The sequence below is a fragment of the Corylus avellana genome, chromosome 3 (genome assembly GCF_965113065.1).
Source record: "Corylus avellana chromosome 3, dhCorAvel1.hap1.2, whole genome shotgun sequence".
Taxonomy (NCBI): Eukaryota; Viridiplantae; Streptophyta; class Magnoliopsida; order Fagales; family Betulaceae; genus Corylus; species Corylus avellana.
The window spans coordinates 9607819-9629217 of record NC_142492.1 but is presented as its reverse complement, the minus strand read 5'-3'; the positions used below and the strand labels follow the sequence as shown (position 1 = coordinate 9629217).

General features: G+C 33.1%; 2 protein-coding genes and 1 pseudogene across 2 annotated transcripts; all 3 read left to right on the top strand.

Annotated features, from left to right (window-relative positions):
* The first annotated feature begins 1654 nt into the window (after window positions 1–1654).
* LOC132174365 (sugar carrier protein C-like) lies at window positions 1655–3776 on the top strand. Its single transcript, XM_059586032.2, has 4 exons — window positions 1655–1784; window positions 1907–2232; window positions 2506–3135; window positions 3300–3776. The coding sequence occupies exons 1-4, from the start codon at window positions 1655–1657 to the stop codon at window positions 3774–3776; spliced, it is 1563 nt and encodes a 520-aa protein (XP_059442015.2).
* Window positions 3777–7902: 4126 nt separating this feature from the next.
* LOC132173951 (phospholipase D gamma 1-like) lies at window positions 7903–12403 on the top strand. The gene is made up of 10 exons (XM_059585643.2): window positions 7903–8886; window positions 9011–9127; window positions 9353–9547; window positions 9719–10009; window positions 10102–10170; window positions 10278–10425; window positions 10577–10725; window positions 10827–11006; window positions 11093–11290; window positions 11997–12403. The coding sequence occupies exons 1-10, from the start codon at window positions 7903–7905 to the stop codon at window positions 12303–12305; spliced, it is 2640 nt and encodes an 879-aa protein (XP_059441626.2). The 3' UTR covers window positions 12306–12403.
* A 5954-nt stretch (window positions 12404–18357) lies between these two features.
* LOC132174366 (uncharacterized) lies at window positions 18358–19960 on the top strand (annotated as a pseudogene).
* The last annotated feature ends 1439 nt before the right edge of the window (window positions 19961–21399 follow it).

Sequence of the window (21399 nt, the reverse complement as noted above, 5' to 3'; positions counted from 1 at the left end):
TTGAGTAATATTATTTATGTTGACTTTCATATAATTGAGATAATTCGGTAATAAAAATCAGCTATTAGTTTATTTTATTTATTTTGTTTACGGGTACCAGTTTTAGAGTTGATTTTCATTGTCACGTTATTTCAGCTGTATGATAATCATATAACAGTTTCTTAAATAATATTATTCTATAATTTATTTTATTATCCATTTGGGCGTAAACACAATTTGGTCAAATTTCTCAGCACCCAATTGGTCAAATACCACAAACGTAGTATCTAAATTGGCAAATATCGCAAATAAAAAAACTCGAGAGTTCTTTACCTTCAAAGGTGTTTTCACTTTCTTGAAAACCGCCAAGTTCTTAGCACTCTGAGAGAGAACCTAAAAAAGCATTAACTTAATTATGCAAAATTAAACACTAAAACATTTCAAAAACATAAATTGGACTATTATTAAGGGCATTATAGAAAATGAGGTTTAGAATTTATAATTTTTGCCTTATGCAGGTGAAATTTAATATGGACATAGATTATGGGTTAGTTTTCAAATTTCTCTACTGTGATAGTTATGAAATTTGCACATTATACCATATTGAACAACATAAGCAAAAATAAAAAATAAAAAATTGGTGACAAAAAGGTAGAGATAGAATAAACACAATGCATACCGCAATTTTAGCTTTAAACGAAGTAAACTTTCACTGGAATGTACATTTATTGAGAAGGGTATAAATGAAAATCTACCAATCTATTCAATCCGGTTTTGTTACTAAAATTCACTAAAGACATGTGTCGCAATTGTAGGCACTCTCTAAGCCAAAACCCGACTTTTTATATGTAACATATGATTCCCTAAATAAAAAATTTAAAGTACAAATCATATATGTAAATTAATGTAATTATGTCACATGACATGTATATTGGGTATATATATATATATATATATATATATATATCAGTTGAAATCCACATGGCATGAATTGATTAATATGACGTTACATATGGATAATTAATTAAACGATAGGTTGATAGAAGAACCTATTTAAAATCAAAGAAAAACATAAGAACCTAATTATGGAAATTAAAATTGAATAAAAAGCTAGATGTTGAAGGGAGATGCAATAAATTTCTTAGAGATTTCTTAAACGACTCCGGAGGTTGACTAAACATTAACTGTAATTTAGAAGGGATTATTACAAGAAAAGGTTTTCCTGGCCTTTTCTATATCGTCTGTCGGTGGAAGAATTTAAAAGGGATTACAAGAAAAGGTGGTTTTATTATTTTATCCTTCCTTTTAGCTCATTACAATTTATTAATTTACTGATTATCCGAATACTAAACGAACTCTAACATGTATAGTTAATTTTCTTATTTCTAAAACTCAGTCTATATATATATATATATATATATATATATAATTAAGTAGATATTTACGTGATAATTTGAAATTGGATAAGAATAGAATTGTTATAGAACAATGATACCATTATCCATATATATATATAATCCTAGCAGAAATATAATAGGAGATCTCAGGCACTGCCTATATAAGCTTCACGTACATCCGATTGGCTTCTCAATTAACTTTCTCCTTCTTTCTCGATCTGTCTGCTTAATTTCTCTGCAATTAATCGGGAAGTTTTTGTAAGAATTATTAGGTTAAAATGGGAGGAGGAGTTATTGTTTCGTCGCATGGAAAGGACTACCCGGGCAAACTCACTTGCAAGGTCTTAGTAACTTGCATTGTCGCAGCCATGGGCGGCTTGATTTTTGGTTACGATCTTGGAATTTCAGGTAACGTAAAATAGCTTTGTTCTTAATTATATGATCATTATTTATTATTTATCTTCTTCTTTTTGTTTCTGGATATGTTTTTTATGCAATATTGAATTACTAATATTTATGGTATGTTATAGGTGGAGTTACGTCCATGGATTCGTTCTTGGAAAAGTTTTTTCCGGCAGTGTACAGAAAGGAAGCGTCGGCTAAAGCATCTGACGATCAGTACTGCAAATTTAACAATCAAACGTTGACGCTCTTCACATCGTCGCTGTATCTTGCGGCTTTGATATCATCGATTTGTGCAGCATCAATAACCAGGCGTTTTGGGAGGCGTACTACGATGCTTTGCGGCGGAGTTCTTTTTTGCGCCGGTGCACTTGTCAATGGCTTCGCTCAAAGGGTCTGGATGCTCATTGTCGGTCGCCTTCTTCTTGGTTTTGGCATTGGATGTGCCAATCAGGTATATTCTATATCTCTCTCTTAATTTTCAAACAAAAACCACTTCGTTTTGATGTCGAATTAATTTGTAGCTAATTCATACAGACTCATCTAACTAATAGTTATGGGACACATGTCACTTTATTAGATGAGTCGGTTTGTAATAAATTTGTCCAAAATTAAGCATGTCTTAGAGAAATTATGTTACTATTGAACCCTTTTTATTTATTTTTCATTAATGGTGATGATTATTTACATATTGTCGGATTAATTTTTCTCATATTTTTGTTTACAGTCCGTGCCAATCTATGTCTCTGAGATGGCTCCGTACAGATACCGAGGTGCTCTGAACATGATGTTCCAACTGGCAATTACAATCGGCATCCTCGTCGCCAATCTTCTAAACTATTTCTTCTCTCATATCCACGGTGGTTGGGGGTGGCGGTTGAGCTTAGGTGGCGCCGTCGTGCCTGCTCTGATAATGATTGTCGGCTCCTTTTGTCTGCCCGACACGCCAAACTCGTTGATCGAACGTGGCCATTACGAAGAAGCAAAGGAGCAACTGGTGACCATCCGCGGCATTTCCGAAGTGGAAGAGGAGTTTAAGGATCTCGTCACAGCCAGCGAAGGGTCGAAACAAGTGAAGCATCCATGGGTTGCCATATTGGAAAGGAAGTACAGGCCTCAGCTGACGATGGCGATCGCCATTCCATTCTTCCAGCAGCTCACTGGCATGAACGTGATCACGTTTTACGCCCCCGTTCTGTTCAAAACACTTGGTTTCGGGAACAATGCTTCGCTCATGTCTGCCGTGATCACCGGTAGCGTTAATACTCTGGCAACTTTAGTTTCCATTTTTAGTGTTGATAAGTGGGGAAGAAGATCTCTTTTCCTTGAGGGTGGCATTCAAATGTTCATCTGTCAGGTATAATTATTCCATCAACTCATAAGCCTCTTATATATCTTTCATTTTTTTTCTTTAAAATTGTAGATTTTCAACTTGCTTAATTACTCCTTCTTTCAAATGTTAAAGGATCATAGTCCATAAAGATTCTTGATATAACACAATATACAATTGTGTATTTATAGGTTGTTATTACAATTGCAATTGCTGTAAAATTTGGAGTGACTGGAAATCCTGGAGATTTGCCCCAATGGTATGCTTTTGGGTTGGTGTTCTTCATCTGCATATACGTTGCTGGATTTGCATGGTCATGGGGGCCTCTAGGATGGTTGGTACCCAGTGAGATTTTTCCTCTGGAAATCCGGTCAGCAGCTCAGAGCATCAATGTCTCAGTAAACATGATCTTCACCTTCGCCATTGCACAAGTCTTCACGTCAATGCTGTGCCATATGAAGTTCGGCCTCTTCATCTTCTTTGCATGCTGGGTGGTGATAATGAGCTTCTTCATTTTCAAGTTCTTGCCGGAGACCAAGGGTGTTCCGATTGAAGAAATGACAGTTGTGTGGCGGAATCACCCTTTCTGGAGCAAGTTTGTCTGTTCCGATGAAAGCGTGGCCCTAGAGGGAGATGTTCAGATGGTCAAAAGAGTAGAGATCGCTTGAAACATTATAGTTAAACAATTTCGGAGGCTTTAGTTGATTTTTTTTTTTTAGCAAGTAATTAATTTGCTTGCTCTTTTTGACAATTGTGATTATAATTTTTCAATTAATATTATTAAATAGTTGGAGTAATTACCTTTTTCCCTATAAACTACTATGCTACGTCAATATTCTCTCATGAACTGCTAATCTTACTGTCTAACCCTATTAAACTACTATTTTCCTCCTAAAACCCTCATTCAGTCAATGAAACTCGTAAAAAATTTGAAATGACCTAAATATCCTAACTTTATAAACAAAAATTACATATAATACCCTTAAAATTAAACAAATTAATATATATATATATATATATATATATATAAATCAAAAATCAAAATTAAAAATGATAAATATATTATAAGTCCCCGAGTCAATCCGCTAACACTAAAAGCTCCCTATGTTTTTTTTTTGAAGACTTTTTACTCCCTGAGTTAATCAAAATGCCAAATAAATCCTTACCGTTAAATTTTTGTAATGCCCGTTAGTCCCAATCAAAACGCACCATTTTACTACGTCAGCATACTAATTTTTTTATTAATTTAATTTAAAAATTAAATATTAAAAAAAAAAAAATCAAAGCCACCCTGGTCACTATGGGGTGGGCCGCAAGCCACTCCAGGGATGGTTTGCCAACCCCTGGGGTGGCCTGCGGGTAAATAATGGTGTAAAAAATCCAAAAAACCCAAATGCAATTTTCTGCATGAGTACAGAGAAGGTGAAAAGCAATGAAATTTATCCATAATAAAGAACTTTCTACTACTATTGAACGCCAGATCATTCAAAGCCATTGAAAAAATATATATGAACTCTGGAGCTTCACCAAAATTTCTCTGCTGTCAACATAAACGAAGAAAACGACTAGCTATGACGATGACGAGATATTTGTACGAGACATGACAAAGGAAAAAATGGGGAAGATGTTGAAGGGAGATACATAAAATTTCTTGGAGGTTTCTTAATTGACTCCGGAGGTTGACTAGCAAATACTTGTGAAGTTGTGATTTATTTTTAGACTGAAAAACCTGCAGGCTTGAGCCTGGTTCTGCTGTGAAGCCGGGGTAAGAAAAGTATATATCCAATAGCAAACAGACTTATAATCCGAGAATGAAGATAGCAAGCCACGTACGAGTCAATCCAGTCCCTATTGTCTGCGGAGGAAGATCTCAGAATGGGACAAAAACAGAGGACCCTGGTTTTGAGACTTATTTGCGTCTCTGTTTTCCCTGTCAAAGGAAAGCAGAGCATTTTTCTACCTCACCCGCCATTAAATAATGAATTGAAATGAGTGCATCCCCCGAAATTTCTTGTTCTAAACTTGATTTTTTATTCAACAATCTTGACTAGTCTTAATCCACCATTGAATTAGTCATTATTAAAAATAAAATCAAAGGATTGGAGTTTGGACGGGTCCATCAGATAAAAATGTGGTATATATGTTAAAATTATAGTTCCTCCTTGAGTTTAACTCAGTAGGATCTCTAGCATTGTTGTCCAAATTGCTAACCTAAAATTCTAGTTGTAACATGTGTATGACAGATTAGGATTTTCAGCAATTTGCTACCTAAATTACTAGCAAAATGTAAGAGAACCCATATAAGATCCATTAGCCCAAACAAATTTTAGGTTGCCTAGTACCTACCTAGGTAGGTGGGTTCTGTATGATCTCTGTTATAATTGTTGCCAAAATTGTTAGCAATTTGACCAACAAATTTATGGAGATCCTGTTCTGTATGTAACATGGACAACATTTTTTTTTTTTGTTAGGTCTCTTCCTACAATAAGTGTATTAAATATTGATAATTAGGGTCTATTTGAGATGACGAGTTCAATAAGTGCGATTTTAAAAATTGCGTTTTTAAAATCGCTACTTTTTAAAATCGTAAAAGTGTTTGGTAAAACATGTTAAAAAGTACTTTTAATCAAATATTTGTTATTCATTCGCACATTTTCAAATAAGCACCCTTAGCCTACTTATAGAAATCACATATATTTTTTTTTCCTATTTTAAATTAAGTGTTTTTTAAATCGCAATGTCAAACGTCTTACGTTTTACAATATCTTTTAAAAATGCAGATTATTTTTATGAAATTGCAATCCCAAACGCACCCTTTATATCCGATATCCAATATATGAGGAAGACAAAATGAGAAATGCTTGGGTTATTGAAGATTTACAATTTAAAGTAGCTTCTAAGTTAGCAAATCATCCAATTATTTGAATAGTCAAATCACCATGATGTAGCATATGATGGGCTGAGAATTATCATTTTCCAATGGCTGGTCCAATAACCCTTTCATTAGAAATATTATTCCAGATAGAGTAATGCTAGACTTGCTACTCTTTAATTTACAATTCTTTTACAACTTGCTAACATATGTCCATATGTGATTTGAGCAACGTCATTTACTTAAAAATACAAAATTAATATTCTCCAATCACATACTAACACGTGTCAACAAATTGTAAAATAATTGTAAAGGAGTTGTAGGTTCAACATTTTTCTTCCTACCAACATGGACCGAAATTTGAATCAAAAACCTTAATTCAAATAAATTTGAAATCCATTAGAAAATTGAGAGAACTCTTTAAGAAAAAGTTTCAATTTTGATTGATATGATGATAATAGAATACCAAAAGCCCCAACCACAAGGCCAAAATTGACAAAGAAGTATTAGAAAGAAAAAAAAATCTTTCAAAAACAATGTTGAACAAATAGGCTAATGAATGTAATTTCAAATTCTACTTTCTGATACATTAGAAAAAGATGAACAAATAGGATTCAAATACCCAAATCTCACATTTGTTGGCCGAACTGATAGCAATCCGAGTAACAAAATTATTGAGGTTCTGTATCCAAACAATATAGATAAAAAATATATATATACTGCACGATTGGGTCATGACATGAGATATTGCTATTTGTCAAACATTGCATAGAAGCACACTCTTCATTGGTGAACTTAAATTGGAGTAAACTGTCAGCCATTCTGGAATCGATATCATCAAGTAGATTAGATAGTGAGATTTTCTTGAATGACTGTAAATGTAACCGTTACATTCCCGCCTACGTCTAGGAATGTCTCATAGCGAGGAAGAGGCTTCACTTTGCCTGTTTGATCAACTTCGACTGGATATATATATAATGTATTTTTATCAATTTCAATAAAAAAAAAAAATCAAAAATCAAAATTAAAAAGGGTAAATATATTATAAGTTCTTGAGTCAATCCGCTAAAACTAAAAACTCCTTATGTTTTTTTTTTTTTTTAGACTTTTTACTCCATGAGTTAATCAAAATGCTAAATAAATCCCTACTGTTAAATTTTCATAACGCCCGTTAGTCCCAATCAAAATGCACCGTTTTGCCACGTCAGCATACTAATTTTTTTATCAATTTAATTTAAAATTTTAATATTAAAAAAAAAAAAAAAAATTGAAGCCACCCTGGCCACTATGGGGTGGCCGCAAGCCACCCCAGGGGTGGGCAACAGGGCAAGGGGTGGTTTGCCAACCCCTGGGGTGGCCTGCGGGTAATATGAATAATGGTGTAGAAAATCGAAAAACCCAAATGCAATTTTCTGCATGAGTAAGAGAAGGTGAAAAGCAATGAAATTTATCCATAATAAAGAACTTTCTACTACTATTGAACGCCAGATCATTCAAAGCCACTGAAAAAATATATATGAACTCTGGAGCTTCACCAAAATTTCTCGCTGTCAACATAAACAAAGAAAACGACTAGCTATGACGATGACGAGATATTTGTACGAGACATGACAAAGGAAAAAATGGGGAAGATGTTGAAGGGAGATACATAAAATTTCTTGGAGGTTTCTTAATTGACTCCGGAGGTTGACTAGCAAATACTTGTGAAGTTGTGATTTATTTTTAGACTGAAAAACCTGCAGGCTTGAGCCTGGTTCTGCTGTGAAGCCAGGGGAAGAAGCTATCCCAGATTCATTTTGGTGCGACTTCTTTCTGTGGAGTTGACCACCACAGTTCAGTGCCAATTCTTGCTTTCGTCTTGAATAACAAGACAATTCTGTGCCTATTTTCCAAATTGCGATCTTGAATTCTGTTATTGTGATATGGCCCATCCTTCTTATACTGAATCTCTGTCATTTGGGGCTCAGGGTCAACAAAGTGTGCCATTTCAGACCAACAAGGCTTCTCTCCAGTTTTGTCTGTTACATGGAAACTTAGATATTTGGGTCTGGGAGGCCAAAAACCTTCCTAACAAGGATAAGTTTCATAAAAGTTTAGTGGACATGTATTCGAAATTGCATGGGAAGCAAAAAAGATTTGGTGGCATGCTTTCGAAATTACCTGGGAAATTTGGCAGCAAAATAGAAGAGCATATGTCTAAGAAGATAACCAGTGATCCCTATGTCATAGTATCAGTACTAGGCGCTATAATCGGGAGGACTTTTGTGATAAGTAACAGTGAGAACCCTGTTTGGAAGCAGCATTTTAATGTTCCTGTTGCACATTCTGCTGCAGAAGTGCATTTTGTTGTCAAAGACAATGATGTTGTTGGTTCGCAGATTATGGGTGCTGTGGGAATTCCAGTTGAGGAATTATGCTCTGCCTCTGGCATGAAGATTGAGGGAACCTTCCCCATCCTCGGTGATAGCGGGGAGCCTTGTAAGGCTGGTGCTGTATTGAGTTTATCGATTCAGTACACCCCAGTGGAGAAAGTCATGAACCTTTATCATGGGGTCCCTGGCACCTACTTTCCACTTAGGAGAGGTGGAAAAGTGACACTCTATCAAGATGCTCATGTTCATCATCATGATGGTTGCCTTCCCAATTTGAAGCTTGATGGTGATGTTGAGTATGAGCACAGAGATTGTTGGCATGACATCTATGAAGCAATAAAACAGGCACAACGTTTGATATACATTGCAGGGTGGTCGGTGAACTACAATGTTAGACTAATTCGAGATGGTAAAAGCGAAACTGATAATTGCATGTTGGGGGATCTTCTCAAGGCCAAATCACAGGAAGGTGTAAGGGTGCTGCTCCTTGTATGGGATGATCCTACTTCTTGCAGCATTTTTGGATATAAAACAGTAAGGAATGTCTAATTAAAGAGATTTTATCTTTTGCGTTATTATTGTTTACTTTTATGTAATCTCTTCTTTATATTCAAGGAGATTTTATTACAATGTATTCGTTTATTTCTATAATATGCAGAAAGGCCACATGGGAACCAAAGATGAGGAGACTCGCCATTTTTTCAAGCACTCTTCGGTGAAAGTGCTTCTGTGCCCTCGATCTGGTAGAAAACGTCATAGCTGGATCAAGAAAATGGTTAGATATGGATAATGCCGTTTCTTTGAAGCAACAGCTATATATTTGTATCTCGTAATGTTACTTGATGCTGATTTATCTCATAATTCTATATGTTGTTGGCTAACATTTTTCGGAGCATCTTTTGTTTTAACAAGACTTTGAACAATGAAAACCTGCCTTTATCCTGTTGAAAGTTGAACAAGTTATAAACATAGTTGACCCATTTTTCTTTTTGATTGTCAGGAAGCTGGCAAAATCTTTACCCATCATCAGAAAACAGTGATTGTGGATGCTGATGCAGGTCAACATAAAAGAAAGATGGTGGCATTTGTTGGAGGTCTTGATCTATGCATAGGCCGATATGACACTCCAAAACATTCTCTTTTCAGGACTCTACAAACAGTGCACAAAGACGACTTTCATAACCCAAACTTCACGGTAAATCATTCAATTAATTTTCTCAATTCCCCTTATTGGTGATGTGTAATATGAAGGGGAATTTCCTCAGAATACCTCGGAGATGGGATCTATTTTAAAGTATAATGATGAACACCAAGTGGGTTTTTTTTCCCCATTTTAACATATTTGATTTGTAACTTAAACATGCAGGAGCCTCCTGTTGGTTGTCCAAGACAACCATGGCATGATTTGCATTCTCGTATTGATGGTCCAGCTGCATATGACATCCTCACCAATTTTGAGGAGCGCTGGTTAAGGGAAGCAAAACTCCACGGAATTCAACGCTTTTTAAAGGAAGCAAAACTCCACGGACTTGAGAAGCTAAAAGCATCGCATGATGATGATGATGCGCTACTCAGGATTGAAAGAATTCCTCAAATCATTGGGATAGCAGATATTCCTTGCCAAAGTCACAATGATCCAGATGATTGGCATGTACAGGTATATTCATATTGAAGTTAGATTTTTCAATTCTTCATCTTTTCCCAATGTGGTTTATTTCTTTCTTCTTGTAAAATTTTCTGCAAGTGAAGGTTTTTCGTTCAATTGATTCCAATTCTGTGGAAGGATTTCCAAAGGACCCAACAGATGCTACGAAAACGGTGAGGAAAATCTTTGGCTTTTTCAGCCTGCTTATAAAAATAATGCATTTGACTTTGTTCAGAATGAAGGTTGATGGACTAATGTGTTTACAATATTCTTGTGACAGAATCTTGTATGCGGGAAGAATGTACTTATAGACATGAGCATCCATACAGCATATGTGAATGCAATCCGTTCTGCCCAAAAATTCATTTATATTGAGAATCAGTACTTCCTCGGATCTTCATCCAACTGGGATTCTCACAAAGATTTAGGTGAGGGCTTCTAACATATGAGATTAAGAATAAAGGAACAGTAGATTTGTTCTTTGTTACTTTTTTCCTTTCTTGAAATTTTCTTGACTGCATGAAAATGGGATATCCCATTGAATTTGTCATCATAAAAAGTATATATATTTCTCTGCAGGTGCAAACAATTTAATACCAATGGAAATTGCTCTCAAAATCTCCAACAAAATAAAAGCGAAGGAGAGATTCTCTGCATATATTATTATCCCAATGTGGCCAGAAGGTGTTCCTACAAGCACTACCACTCAGCAGATTCTGTATTGGCAGGTACTTCATTAATTATTCTCTTGTCTATTGTTGCTTAAGAAAGCATGGCATTATTTGTGGGTTTATTACATTCCACCTGGTTTCATTCTTGGCTGCTGCAGCACAAAACAATGCAAATGATGTATGAAATGATTTACAAGGCTTTAAAGGAGGTTGGACTTGAGAACAAGTATGAGCCACAAGACTATTTGAATTTCTTTTGCCTTGGCAATCGTGAGGCACCAGACAGGGAAGTCAATTTAGACGAAAGCAATTCAACTGCTGAACAGAGTACTCCTCAAGTATTTCCCTTATCTGCATGCCTGATTACAGTTTCAGCTTTCTCGATCTTTTCCAAATCTCATATTTCCATTTATATATGTTTCAGGCTCTTACTCGGAAGAGTAGGCGTTTTATGATTTATGTCCACTCAAAAGGAATGATTGTGGATGATGAGTATGTCATACTGGGGTCTGCAAATATCAACCAGCGGTCAATGTCTGGCACCAGAGACACTGAAATAGCAATGGGTGCATATCAGCCTAATCACACGTGGCAAACAAAACATTCTAGTCCACATGGACAGGTAAGCCTAATAAAATACAACTTTCTGCATTTACCTTGCTACGTACAAGATATGTATGTCTATATATATATATGGCAAAGACACTAAGTGAACCAGAATGTCACTAAAATGCCAACAATTACTCTTTGGTTGTCTCACTTGGTGATTATCAAAGCCACAAGTTTTTGAATTAAAGAAACAAAACATTGTGTCAAGCTTGGTTTGGCTGTTTGCTTATATATTTGTCTCTAAGGCTTATGTCTTCCAAGAATAATATGTTTTGAGGCTTGAGAAAGACTGTTGGTGTCAGTCTTGCTGCTCACCCAGCAATGTCCTGTGGTCCCCTTTCAGTTCATAGTTTTGGGACATAATGCAAAAGGGTGTACGTGTACCTCTAAGAAAGTCAATTTGGATTCTCAATTGTCAACTTGTAAGGATTCAAAAAAACCGTTAGTTACATCCATACCTATTACTCTAAAATGATTAATCAATTTGGGGCTTTTTTAGAATCACATAAAGTCCAGTCTCACTTATTCAAATTAGTAAAAAACCAATATGAGACTCGGCATCTATGAATACTTTAAAAAATTCACTCATTTTGCATAGACTTTTCATCTTCCGAGTAAGAAACCGGGGTGTCACACAACTTGCCATTATAGATCATCAATGTTGTTGTATATTATAATTTTTCAATAATGCGTGACTATCTGCTAACATATGGATACAGATCTATGGATACAGAATGTCATTATGGGCAGAGCACACTGGAGTGCTGGAGGAATGCTTCAAGCAACCAGAGAGCCTTGAATGTGTGAGACAGGTACGGTCCATGAGCGAGCTCAACTGGAGACAATATGTAGCTGATGGGGTAACAGAAATGAAGGGTCACCTATTAAGGTATCCAGTGGAAGTTGATCGAACAGGCAAAATGAAGCCTCTTCATGGGTGTGAGACATTCCCAGACGTGGGTGGGAATGTAACAGGGACATTTCTACGCGATCTAAAAAATCTCACTCTAAAAAATGCCACCATCTAATCTACTTGATGATACCCATTTCAGAATGGCTGGCAGTTTACTCCAATTTAAGTTCTCCAGGGAAGTGAAGAGTGTGCTTTTACACATTGTTTAACAAATAGCAGTTTGTCGTGCCATGATCTAATCGTGCACAATATATTTTTTACTTATATCTATCCATCTTTTTCTAATGTATCAGAAAGTAGAATTTGAATTTACATCCATTGGCCTATTTGTTTAACTTTTATGAGAGAGCATTTTCTGTTTCTTTCTAGTACTTCTTTGTCAAATGTGGCCTTATGTTTTGGGCCTTTTGGTATTCTATTACCATTTTATCAATCAAAATTGAAACTTTTCTTTAGATAGTTCTCTCCATTTTTGATGCAGCGTGACTTAGGGGGCTGCAGTGAATAACAACATTAAGGAATTGATATGTATTTATAGATCTTCATTCTATCAAGTAATCTAAGAAATTTTCTTGAAAAGCTAAGTACTCTCTAGGTTTTGAAGGAAACAAAGAAGAAACTCAACTCTGAGTAATTCTTATTAAACAAACTCAATAATAATCTAAATTTGCGTTTCTTGAGGTTATAAGCATGTATTTATAGGCTCCCAAACCTTATTAAAATACGAAATAAACTCGGAATTGAACTTCTATGGAGCTCGTCCAGATGGAACATAAGGTCGTCCAAACGGCCACGACATAAACTTAGCAACGGCACCCGTAACCTAACCTAAACATAAAGAAAATACGATGCCCGTTCAAACAGGACATAATGTCGTCCGGACATAAAGTGTAAAAACTATAAATAAACGTAAGTGTCTGGACAGTCTCCAGGCGAGGACTTCAGACGAGGCTCTCGGATTGAGGACTGTCCATACGAGCTTGCAGACAAGGCTCGTCGACCTACATCAATTTTGTAATGAATTTCAAACTAATTTGAATTAATGTTGTTTGATTCAAATTTCCCACAACCTTCTATTGAGTTAATTTTGGTTGGAAGAAAATGTTAAACTTAAATCTCCTTTACAACTCTTTTATAATATGCTGACACATGTCGGTAAGTAAATGAAGCATATTAAAAAAATATATATTAAGTCATTGACGTTGCTTCAATTGCTTGTTGACATATATATGTCAACATGTCATAAAAGAATTATTGATCTAGCATTATTCTGGACAGAATATTCTGATGATTGGGTTATTGGACCAACATTTGAAAGAGGAAAAATTCTCTGCTCATCATATGATCAATCATGGTGATTTGACAACGCAAATAATAAGGTCATTTGCTAATTGGGTTATTTGTAAACTTAAAAGTTACTTTAAATTGCAATTGTTGGATAACCCAAGCATTTTTTTTTAAAATGTACGTTTTTAATATGGCTTTTGTTTAAATAATGGGAAATCTGGTTTAGGATACGTGTCGTAATTCTAAGCACTTCTTAAGTCAAAACTCGACTTTTATATATGAATGAATATATGATTCTCTAAATAAAAATTTAAAATTACAAATCATATATGTAAATTAATGTAATATATCACATGACATGTACATTAGGTACAAATCAGCTGAAATCCACATGACGTGACATATGGCTAATTAATTAATAGATAGGTTGATAGAAGAACCTATTTGAAATCAAAGAAAAACATCAGAACCAAAAATCTTATTAAAATTAAAATTGCACAAAAAATTAGAAAAAGAACTAATATTTTGTATTCTCTTAGCATGCTTGGCTAACGTGATATGCTCGATTTACTATTAATTTTTTTTCCCTTTCTAATTAAAATTGACTTGGGAATAAATTGAATATTTTACGTAAGCCGAGTATACTGGAACAAAGATTAACCTGGAGGATATGCTGAAAATAATGAAAATCTGAGGTTCCAGAAGGTGAAGACTGAAATAGGAACTTGGGGTTTAAATTACTTAATTAGAGATTTCTTAAAAGACTCCGGAGGTTGACTAAACATAACTGTGATTTAGAAACAAACCTGGAGGCTGTAGCCTGCTTCTGCTACAAAAAAGTAATGTCATATGACTCTAACTTGATTATCTCGATAATTAATAAAGGTTTTCCTTTTCTATATCGTATTTAATTGTCTGTCGGTGGATGAATTAATTTAAAAGGGATTACAAGAAAAAGGTAGTTTTATTCTTTTATCCTTCCTTTTTAGCTCATTACAATTTATTAATTTACTGATTATCCAAATCCAAAATGAACTCTAACATGTATACTTAATTTTCTTGTTTCTAAAACTCAGTACATATATAAGCCGAGTTTTGACATAGGGAGCGCTTAGAATTACGACACGTGTTCTCTTAACTCCATCTCCCACGTCTCTCTTTCTTCCTCTATCTCTACTTAAATGTCTTAAACTAATTCTATGGTTTAATTAATTGTGCTAACTCTCACTCTCCCATAATTTATATTTCAACCGTTTTTTGTTTTCTCTCCTATAATTTTAAATCTCTCTCTCATAATCTCTTAACAAATCGTTTTTTTTTTTTAAATTAATTTTACGAACTCTCAATCTCCCATAATCTCTCTCTCCCATAATTTATGCCATCTCCCACGTTTCTCTCTCTCTCTCCCATAACCCAACGCATGTTTTTTTTTGCATGCCCCCTACCCCCCCCCCCCCCCCCCCCCTTCTTTTTTTTTGGCATAATTTTATATCTAAATCGGTTTTATTTTTTTCTTTAATTAATTGTGCTAAATCTCACTCTCTCATAATCTCTCTCTCTTCCGTAATTTATGTTTCAACCTTTTTTTTGTAATATAATTTTATGTTTGAACCTTTTCTTTTCTCTCTCTAAACTAATTATATGGTTTAAGTGTCTTAACTATTTCTCTTTCTCATAATTTTATATCTCAATCGGTTTTTTTTTTTTAAAAAAAAAAAATTAATTGTGCTAACTCTCTCTTTCTCTCTCTCCCATAATTTATGTTTCAACCGTTTTTTTTTTCCACAACCCAATGCATGTTTTTTTTTTGGCATAATTTTATATCTCAATCGGTTTTTTTTTTTTTTTTTTTTCTTTAATTAATTGGGCTAACTCTCACTCTCCCAATGTTTCAGGCGTTTTTTTTTTAAAAAAAATTTTATCCTCTCCCATAACCCAACGCGCTACCTTAATTAGCTTCCTTGCAACATTCAAAACTTTTTTTTTTTTTTTTTTTTTGGCATACCTCCTACCTTTTTTTACAAGTTACAACATCCAAAATCCCAAATCACTCTCTTCCCGTGTTTGTCTTTTAGTGCCTTTCAACAGCTAAATCTCTCCACACTTCAGGTTAGTGTGTTTTTGTTTTGACTTCTATTTTGTAATTGAGTATTACAAGAATTCAATAATAGCACAACTCTTTGCAAAAAAATTGTGATTGTTTATTTACTGTATTTGCATGTTCATTTTTTTTTTCCAGTCTGTATGTGTATATGTTTTTTGTTTAATAAAAATTGTAATTTCAGACTTAAAATAAATTTTTAATATATTTTATTGTGCTAATGGAAGGTTATATTGTGTTTTTGTATTGTTAATCTGGATTAATGATTTAACTGTATTTTCTTTTTGCCTGTTTTGTCTTTCAGTGCCTTGCCACATCCAAAAGTCATTTTACTAAGTGAACAATCTCGCTCTCTCAGTTTTGTAACCATTTTCAGGTTATTGTGTTTTCGTTTGACTTTTAGTTTGTTATTGAGTATTATTTATATTTAAGAATCAACATTTATATTGTGTTTTTGTATTGTTAATGTATTGTTAATCTGGATTAATAATTTAACTGGATTAACAATTTACAGGTGATTGCTTTTGCGTTCTTTGGAAATAATTTTTTGCAATAGGTGTTGAGGTATTTTCATTATTTTTCTTAAGGTTTTCATTAGTTTGTTTACTTTGTTTTGTAGCATTAATTTCTTTATGTTGTGAGTATACAATTTTCTCGATACATTTTGTATGTAATATATTGCATTATGTTGATTATACTCTTTAGTTAAAATAATATTATATATTTTAGTTAAATTAGTTTGTTATTGGGTATTATTTGTATTTAAGAATCAACCTTTCTTAAGAGCCGTTGTTGTTTTTAAATACAGCAATAAAAATTCTTAAAAATCATGAATTTTATTTATATGGTTTCTTTACTTTATTTTGTATTATTACTTTATTAAAGGATTTGAAAGTTCAATTTTCTTTAATTAAAATTACATTTTCAGAATTAAGATAATATATTTTTAAAAATATATTATTGTGCTGATGGAACATTATAATGTGTTTTTATTTGAGTTTTGTGTTTTATATTTAAACTGGATTAACAATTTTACGAAAAAATTTACAGACTCTTTTTTGCGTTCATATATCAATATATAGATATGAAATACATATTTTTTTTTGTGTTACTTTGATAAAAATACCTCAACCCTCTTAAAAAAAAAAAAAAATGTAATTGGGTATTAACTATATTTTGTTTTTGTGAACTTTATAAATGAAGTGTTATATAGTTATACTTTTTAGTTGAAATATTGAATTAAATGATACGATTTAGAAATTTATTTTTAAAATAAATCAATCGTTCAATTTTATTGTTTATTTAAAAACATAAACAAACTAGATGTTTTGTCTCCCATTGATATATCTTAAGTTTTATTGTTAACATAAAAATATCAACCTTTTTTAACAGCCAATAAACTGTTGTTGTTTTTAAAGAAAACAATTAAAAAAAATTAAAACTATTAATTTTATTTATATAGTTTCATTACTTTATTTTGTATTATTAATTTATTTACTTTATTTTGTATCTTTTTTTTTTCCGTATATATTTGTGTATGTTCAATTTAGAATTTCGATAATATATATATATATATTATGATTCGGTATTAACACTATTTTGTTTTTGTTATGTTTTTTTTTTCTTCAATTAGTACTCTTTTTGTATGATTTAGATAAAAATTGCGACTTCGTAAGTAATACTCTGTTTCTATTTTCATTATTCTTCTTACATTTTTTTTTTTTAATACATCATCGTTTAACTTTATTGTTTTTTTTTTTTAAATAAAGAAATTATATGTTTTGTCTCGCATGGATATATCTTAAGCTTTATTTTAAAAAGACAATATATCAACCTTTTTTAATGGCAGATAAACTGCTGTTGTTTTTATATACAACGATAATTAAAAAAAAAATTAAAAATCTAAAATTCTATTTATATAGTTTCTTTACTTTGTATTGTAAAGTTAATTTATTAAAGGAATTGCATGTTCAATTTCTTCTTTTTTCTTTTAGTCTGTATGTGCACTTTTTTTTTTTTTTTTGTCAATTAGTATTCTGTTTGTATGTTTTTTCTTTGATAAAATTTGCAACTTCATAAATAATAATTTGTTTCTATATAATATTTTGTATTCTTTGTTTTTGTAACATTAATTTCTTAATTTTCCTAATTTCCTTTTCCACGTATCATTTATAAATTTTAAAACATTAGTTTGGTAGGAATTATAAAACATTACTCAAAACATGAATATACACCAATGCACACGACTATCATTTATAACATAAATTACAGTAACTATTTACAATATGCATTATAATATTATGTAAATTGTCTCTTAAATTAATGTCTGTAACTATTGCATACAGGTGATTGCTTTTGCGTTCTTTGGAAATAATTTGCAATAGGTGTTGATGTATTTTCATTATTTTTCTTAAGTTTTTCATTAGTTTGTTTACTTTATTTTGTAGCATTAATTTCTTTATGTTGTGAGTATACAATTTTCTCGATACATGTTGTATGTATTATATTGCATTATGTTGATTATACTCTTTAGTTAAAATAATATTATATATTTTAGTTAAATTTGATGTACTAAATGATAGGATTTATAGATTCGTCATTAATTTTTTTCCCCATAATTAGGCAATAGGAAAATAGAAACAAAATGGAAAATACTAGACTTTCACGACATCGAAGGCGGTTGATTATGAATGCAAAAAAATCTAGGCAAGTTAGGGATTGCGACAACGTTCAACTAACAGATTCAATTGGTCAAAGTATGACAAATAATAGAAACCAAATGGAGAATGAGAAACGTTCACAACATAAACGACGTAAAACAAATCGAGGAGTTATTAGTGTGGATAATGGAAGTGGCTCTAGCCAAGTTAGGGATGTCAATTGTGTTCAACCAACATATTCAACTGGTCAAAGTATGACAGAAGGTGGATTTAGCTATGGTTCAGGCACAGAAGATATTACAAGTAAATGACTTAACTAAATTTATTTGATAAAAAATATGAAAAGCTTAGAACAACATTAAATTTAATCCAACATTTCTTTCTTTCTTTCTTTACTTCTATTTCATACAGGGAAATTTGTTGAACCTTAGAATTTTGGTGAACCATCATGTGTATGTGAATATTGTGGTGCGATAGTATGATATGAAGAAAGAACAACAAAATCTAGGAAGCCTCTTAATCCTAAATTTTCTCTATGTTGTATGGAAGGTCAAGTCAAGTTGCCTTTGCTTAATAAACCACCTATTATTCTTGAAGACTTGCTAAATCCTGGTGGTAGGCAGAGTTCAAAAAACTTTAAGGCACAAATAAGAAGTTATAATTCTATGTTTGTTATGACATCAATGGGTGGGAATGTGGATAATAATATTAACGATGGAAGAGGTCGTTATATTTTTTGCCTTAATGGTCAAAACCACCACAGAATTGGATCATTACTCCCAGGTGACGGCTTGACCCCACATTTTGCGCAGTTATATTTTTACGACACTGAAAATGAAGTTTCAAATAGAATGAATTCCTTGAATCGCTCTGACAATAACCTTGACCGATCTATTGTTGATGTCCTATTCCAAATGCTAGATGAATCAAATGTATTGGTGAAGATCTTTCGTATGGCTAGAGATCGTTTTAGAGAAGATATTGTCCACCACTTAAGATTACGTATTATCGAATCACGATCAACCGATGGAAGAGAGCACAATCTTTCCAGATGTTCTGAAATTGCTACAATTATCGTCAGTGACATTGGTGTTGAGAATGCACACGGCAATGTTATTGTGGATTATAAAGAAGGTGAATTACAGAGGATCAACAAGTTGTATCCGTCATATATGGCATTCCAGTATCCTCTTCTATTTCCATATGGAGAGGATGAATTTAGGCTTGGCATTTTACATAGAAGTGTTAATAGAACTAGACATAACACAAACAATTATGTAACAATGAGGGAGTACTATGCATACCGGTTGCAAGAACGTCAAGGTGAAGGAAATACTTTGATATATGGTAGCCGCTTATTTCAGCAGTTTGTTGTTGATGCATACACATGTATTGAAGGAATGCGGCTTATGTGGGTAAGACGTAACCATCAACCAAAGTGCATTGAGGATTGGATTATACAGTGGTCTGAAGGGTGCAGTTATGAGGGGAGATACCACCCCTGCATCTGTTGGGAAAAGAATTGTTTTGCCTTCAACTTTTACGGGAAGCCCAAGATATATGATTGAGAATTATCAAGATGTAATGGCAATTTGTAGATGGACAGGCTATACTGATTTATTTATTACTTTCACTTGCAATGCGAAATGGCCGGAGATCGAAAGCTTTCTATCTATGAATCCTGGTCAGAAACCTGAGGATCAACCTGATATACTTGCATGAGTCTTTAAGATCAAGCTCAATCAGCTATTATACGACTTAAAGCATGGCCGACACTTTGGGAGATTACTGGCTGGTATTCTAAACTAACCATTTTTGTTATCTTCTAATTTTTAATTTTTATACCCAACATAATTAAATTTCTATTGTGCTTACAGTTGTCTACATTATTGAATCCCAAAAGAGAGGATTGCCTCATGCTCATATATTGCTTTTTCTACATCCCGAGGACAAACATCCAACACCAGTAGAAATAGATAGGATAATCTTCGCAGAAGTTCCAGATTTGAACAAAGATCCTTAAGCTTATGATGTTGTCAAATAATTTATGGTACATGGTCCTTGCGGCTCTATAAATCCAAAATCAAGTTGTATGATTGGCAACAAATGTAACAAGCATTTTTCAAAGAGATTTTACTCTAAAACTACAGTTGATGAAGATGGCTTTCCAATGTATAAAAGGAGGAACAATGGAAGATTTGAAAAAAAAAAATGGTGTCAAACTTGACAATCGATTTATAGTTCCTTACAATATTGACTTACTGGTGAAATATTAGTCACACATAAATGTTGAGTGGTGTAATCGTTCAAGGTCTATCAAGTACTTATTCAAATATATAAATAAAGGACCTGATCGTGAACTTTAATTCTTGAAGAAAATCTACACGTCGATGGATCTACTGGAATACAACATGTGATAGATATTGATGAAATAAAAGCATATTTAGATTGCAGATATGTGTCGGCTATAGAGGCATGTTGGAGAATCTTTCAGTTTGAAATCCATTATCGAGAACCTGCAATTGAGAGATTAAATTTTCATCTTGAAAATGAACAACCGGTCATGTTTGATGATTCAGATTACTTAGATAATGTTTTAAATCAACCGAATATTAGAAAGACTAAATTTACTGAATGGATGAAAACAAATGCTTTGTATGAAGAAGCAAGAGAATTGACTTATTCTAATTTCCCTTCCAAATGGGTTTGGCATAACAAAGACAAGGAATGAAAATTGAGGAAGCAAAGATTATGTATAGGACGGATATTCTACTCTCATCCTAGATGTGGTGAATGATTTTATTTGCAAATGTTGCTTAGCATTGTTAAAAGATCTCGGTCTTTTGAGGACATAAGAACTGTAAATAGTGTGTTGTACCCAACTTTCAAGTCAGCATGTTACGCTCTTGGTTTGCTTGATGATGATAAAGAGTCTACAAGCAAACTGAAATATTCTTTATCAAATCTGGAACTTCTGCAGAGATTATCCTATCTATTTCTACTGGTGTTGGATGTTTGTCCTCGGGATGTAGAAAAAGCAATATATGAGCATAAGACAATCCTCTCTTTTGGGATTCAATAGTGTAGACAACTGTAAGCACAATAGAAATTTAATTATGTTGGGTATAAAAATTAAAAATTAGAAGATAACAAAAATGGTT

Coding starts and splice junctions, on each gene's coding strand:
- LOC132174365 (XM_059586032.2), top strand. CDS start 1,655: ATGGGAGGAGGAGTTATTGTTTCGTCGCATGGAAAGGACTACCCGGGC. Junction 1,785..1,906: donor TTACGATCTTGGAATTTCAG/GTAACGTAAAAT, acceptor GGTATGTTATAG/GTGGAGTTACGTCCATGGAT. Junction 2,233..2,505: donor GCATTGGATGTGCCAATCAG/GTATATTCTATA, acceptor TTTTGTTTACAG/TCCGTGCCAATCTATGTCTC.
- LOC132173951 (XM_059585643.2), top strand. CDS start 7,903: ATGGCCCATCCTTCTTATACTGAATCTCTGTCATTTGGGGCTCAGGGT. Junction 10,010..10,101: donor CAGATGATTGGCATGTACAG/GTATATTCATAT, acceptor CTGCAAGTGAAG/GTTTTTCGTTCAATTGATTC. Junction 10,726..10,826: donor AGCAGATTCTGTATTGGCAG/GTACTTCATTAA, acceptor TGGCTGCTGCAG/CACAAAACAATGCAAATGAT.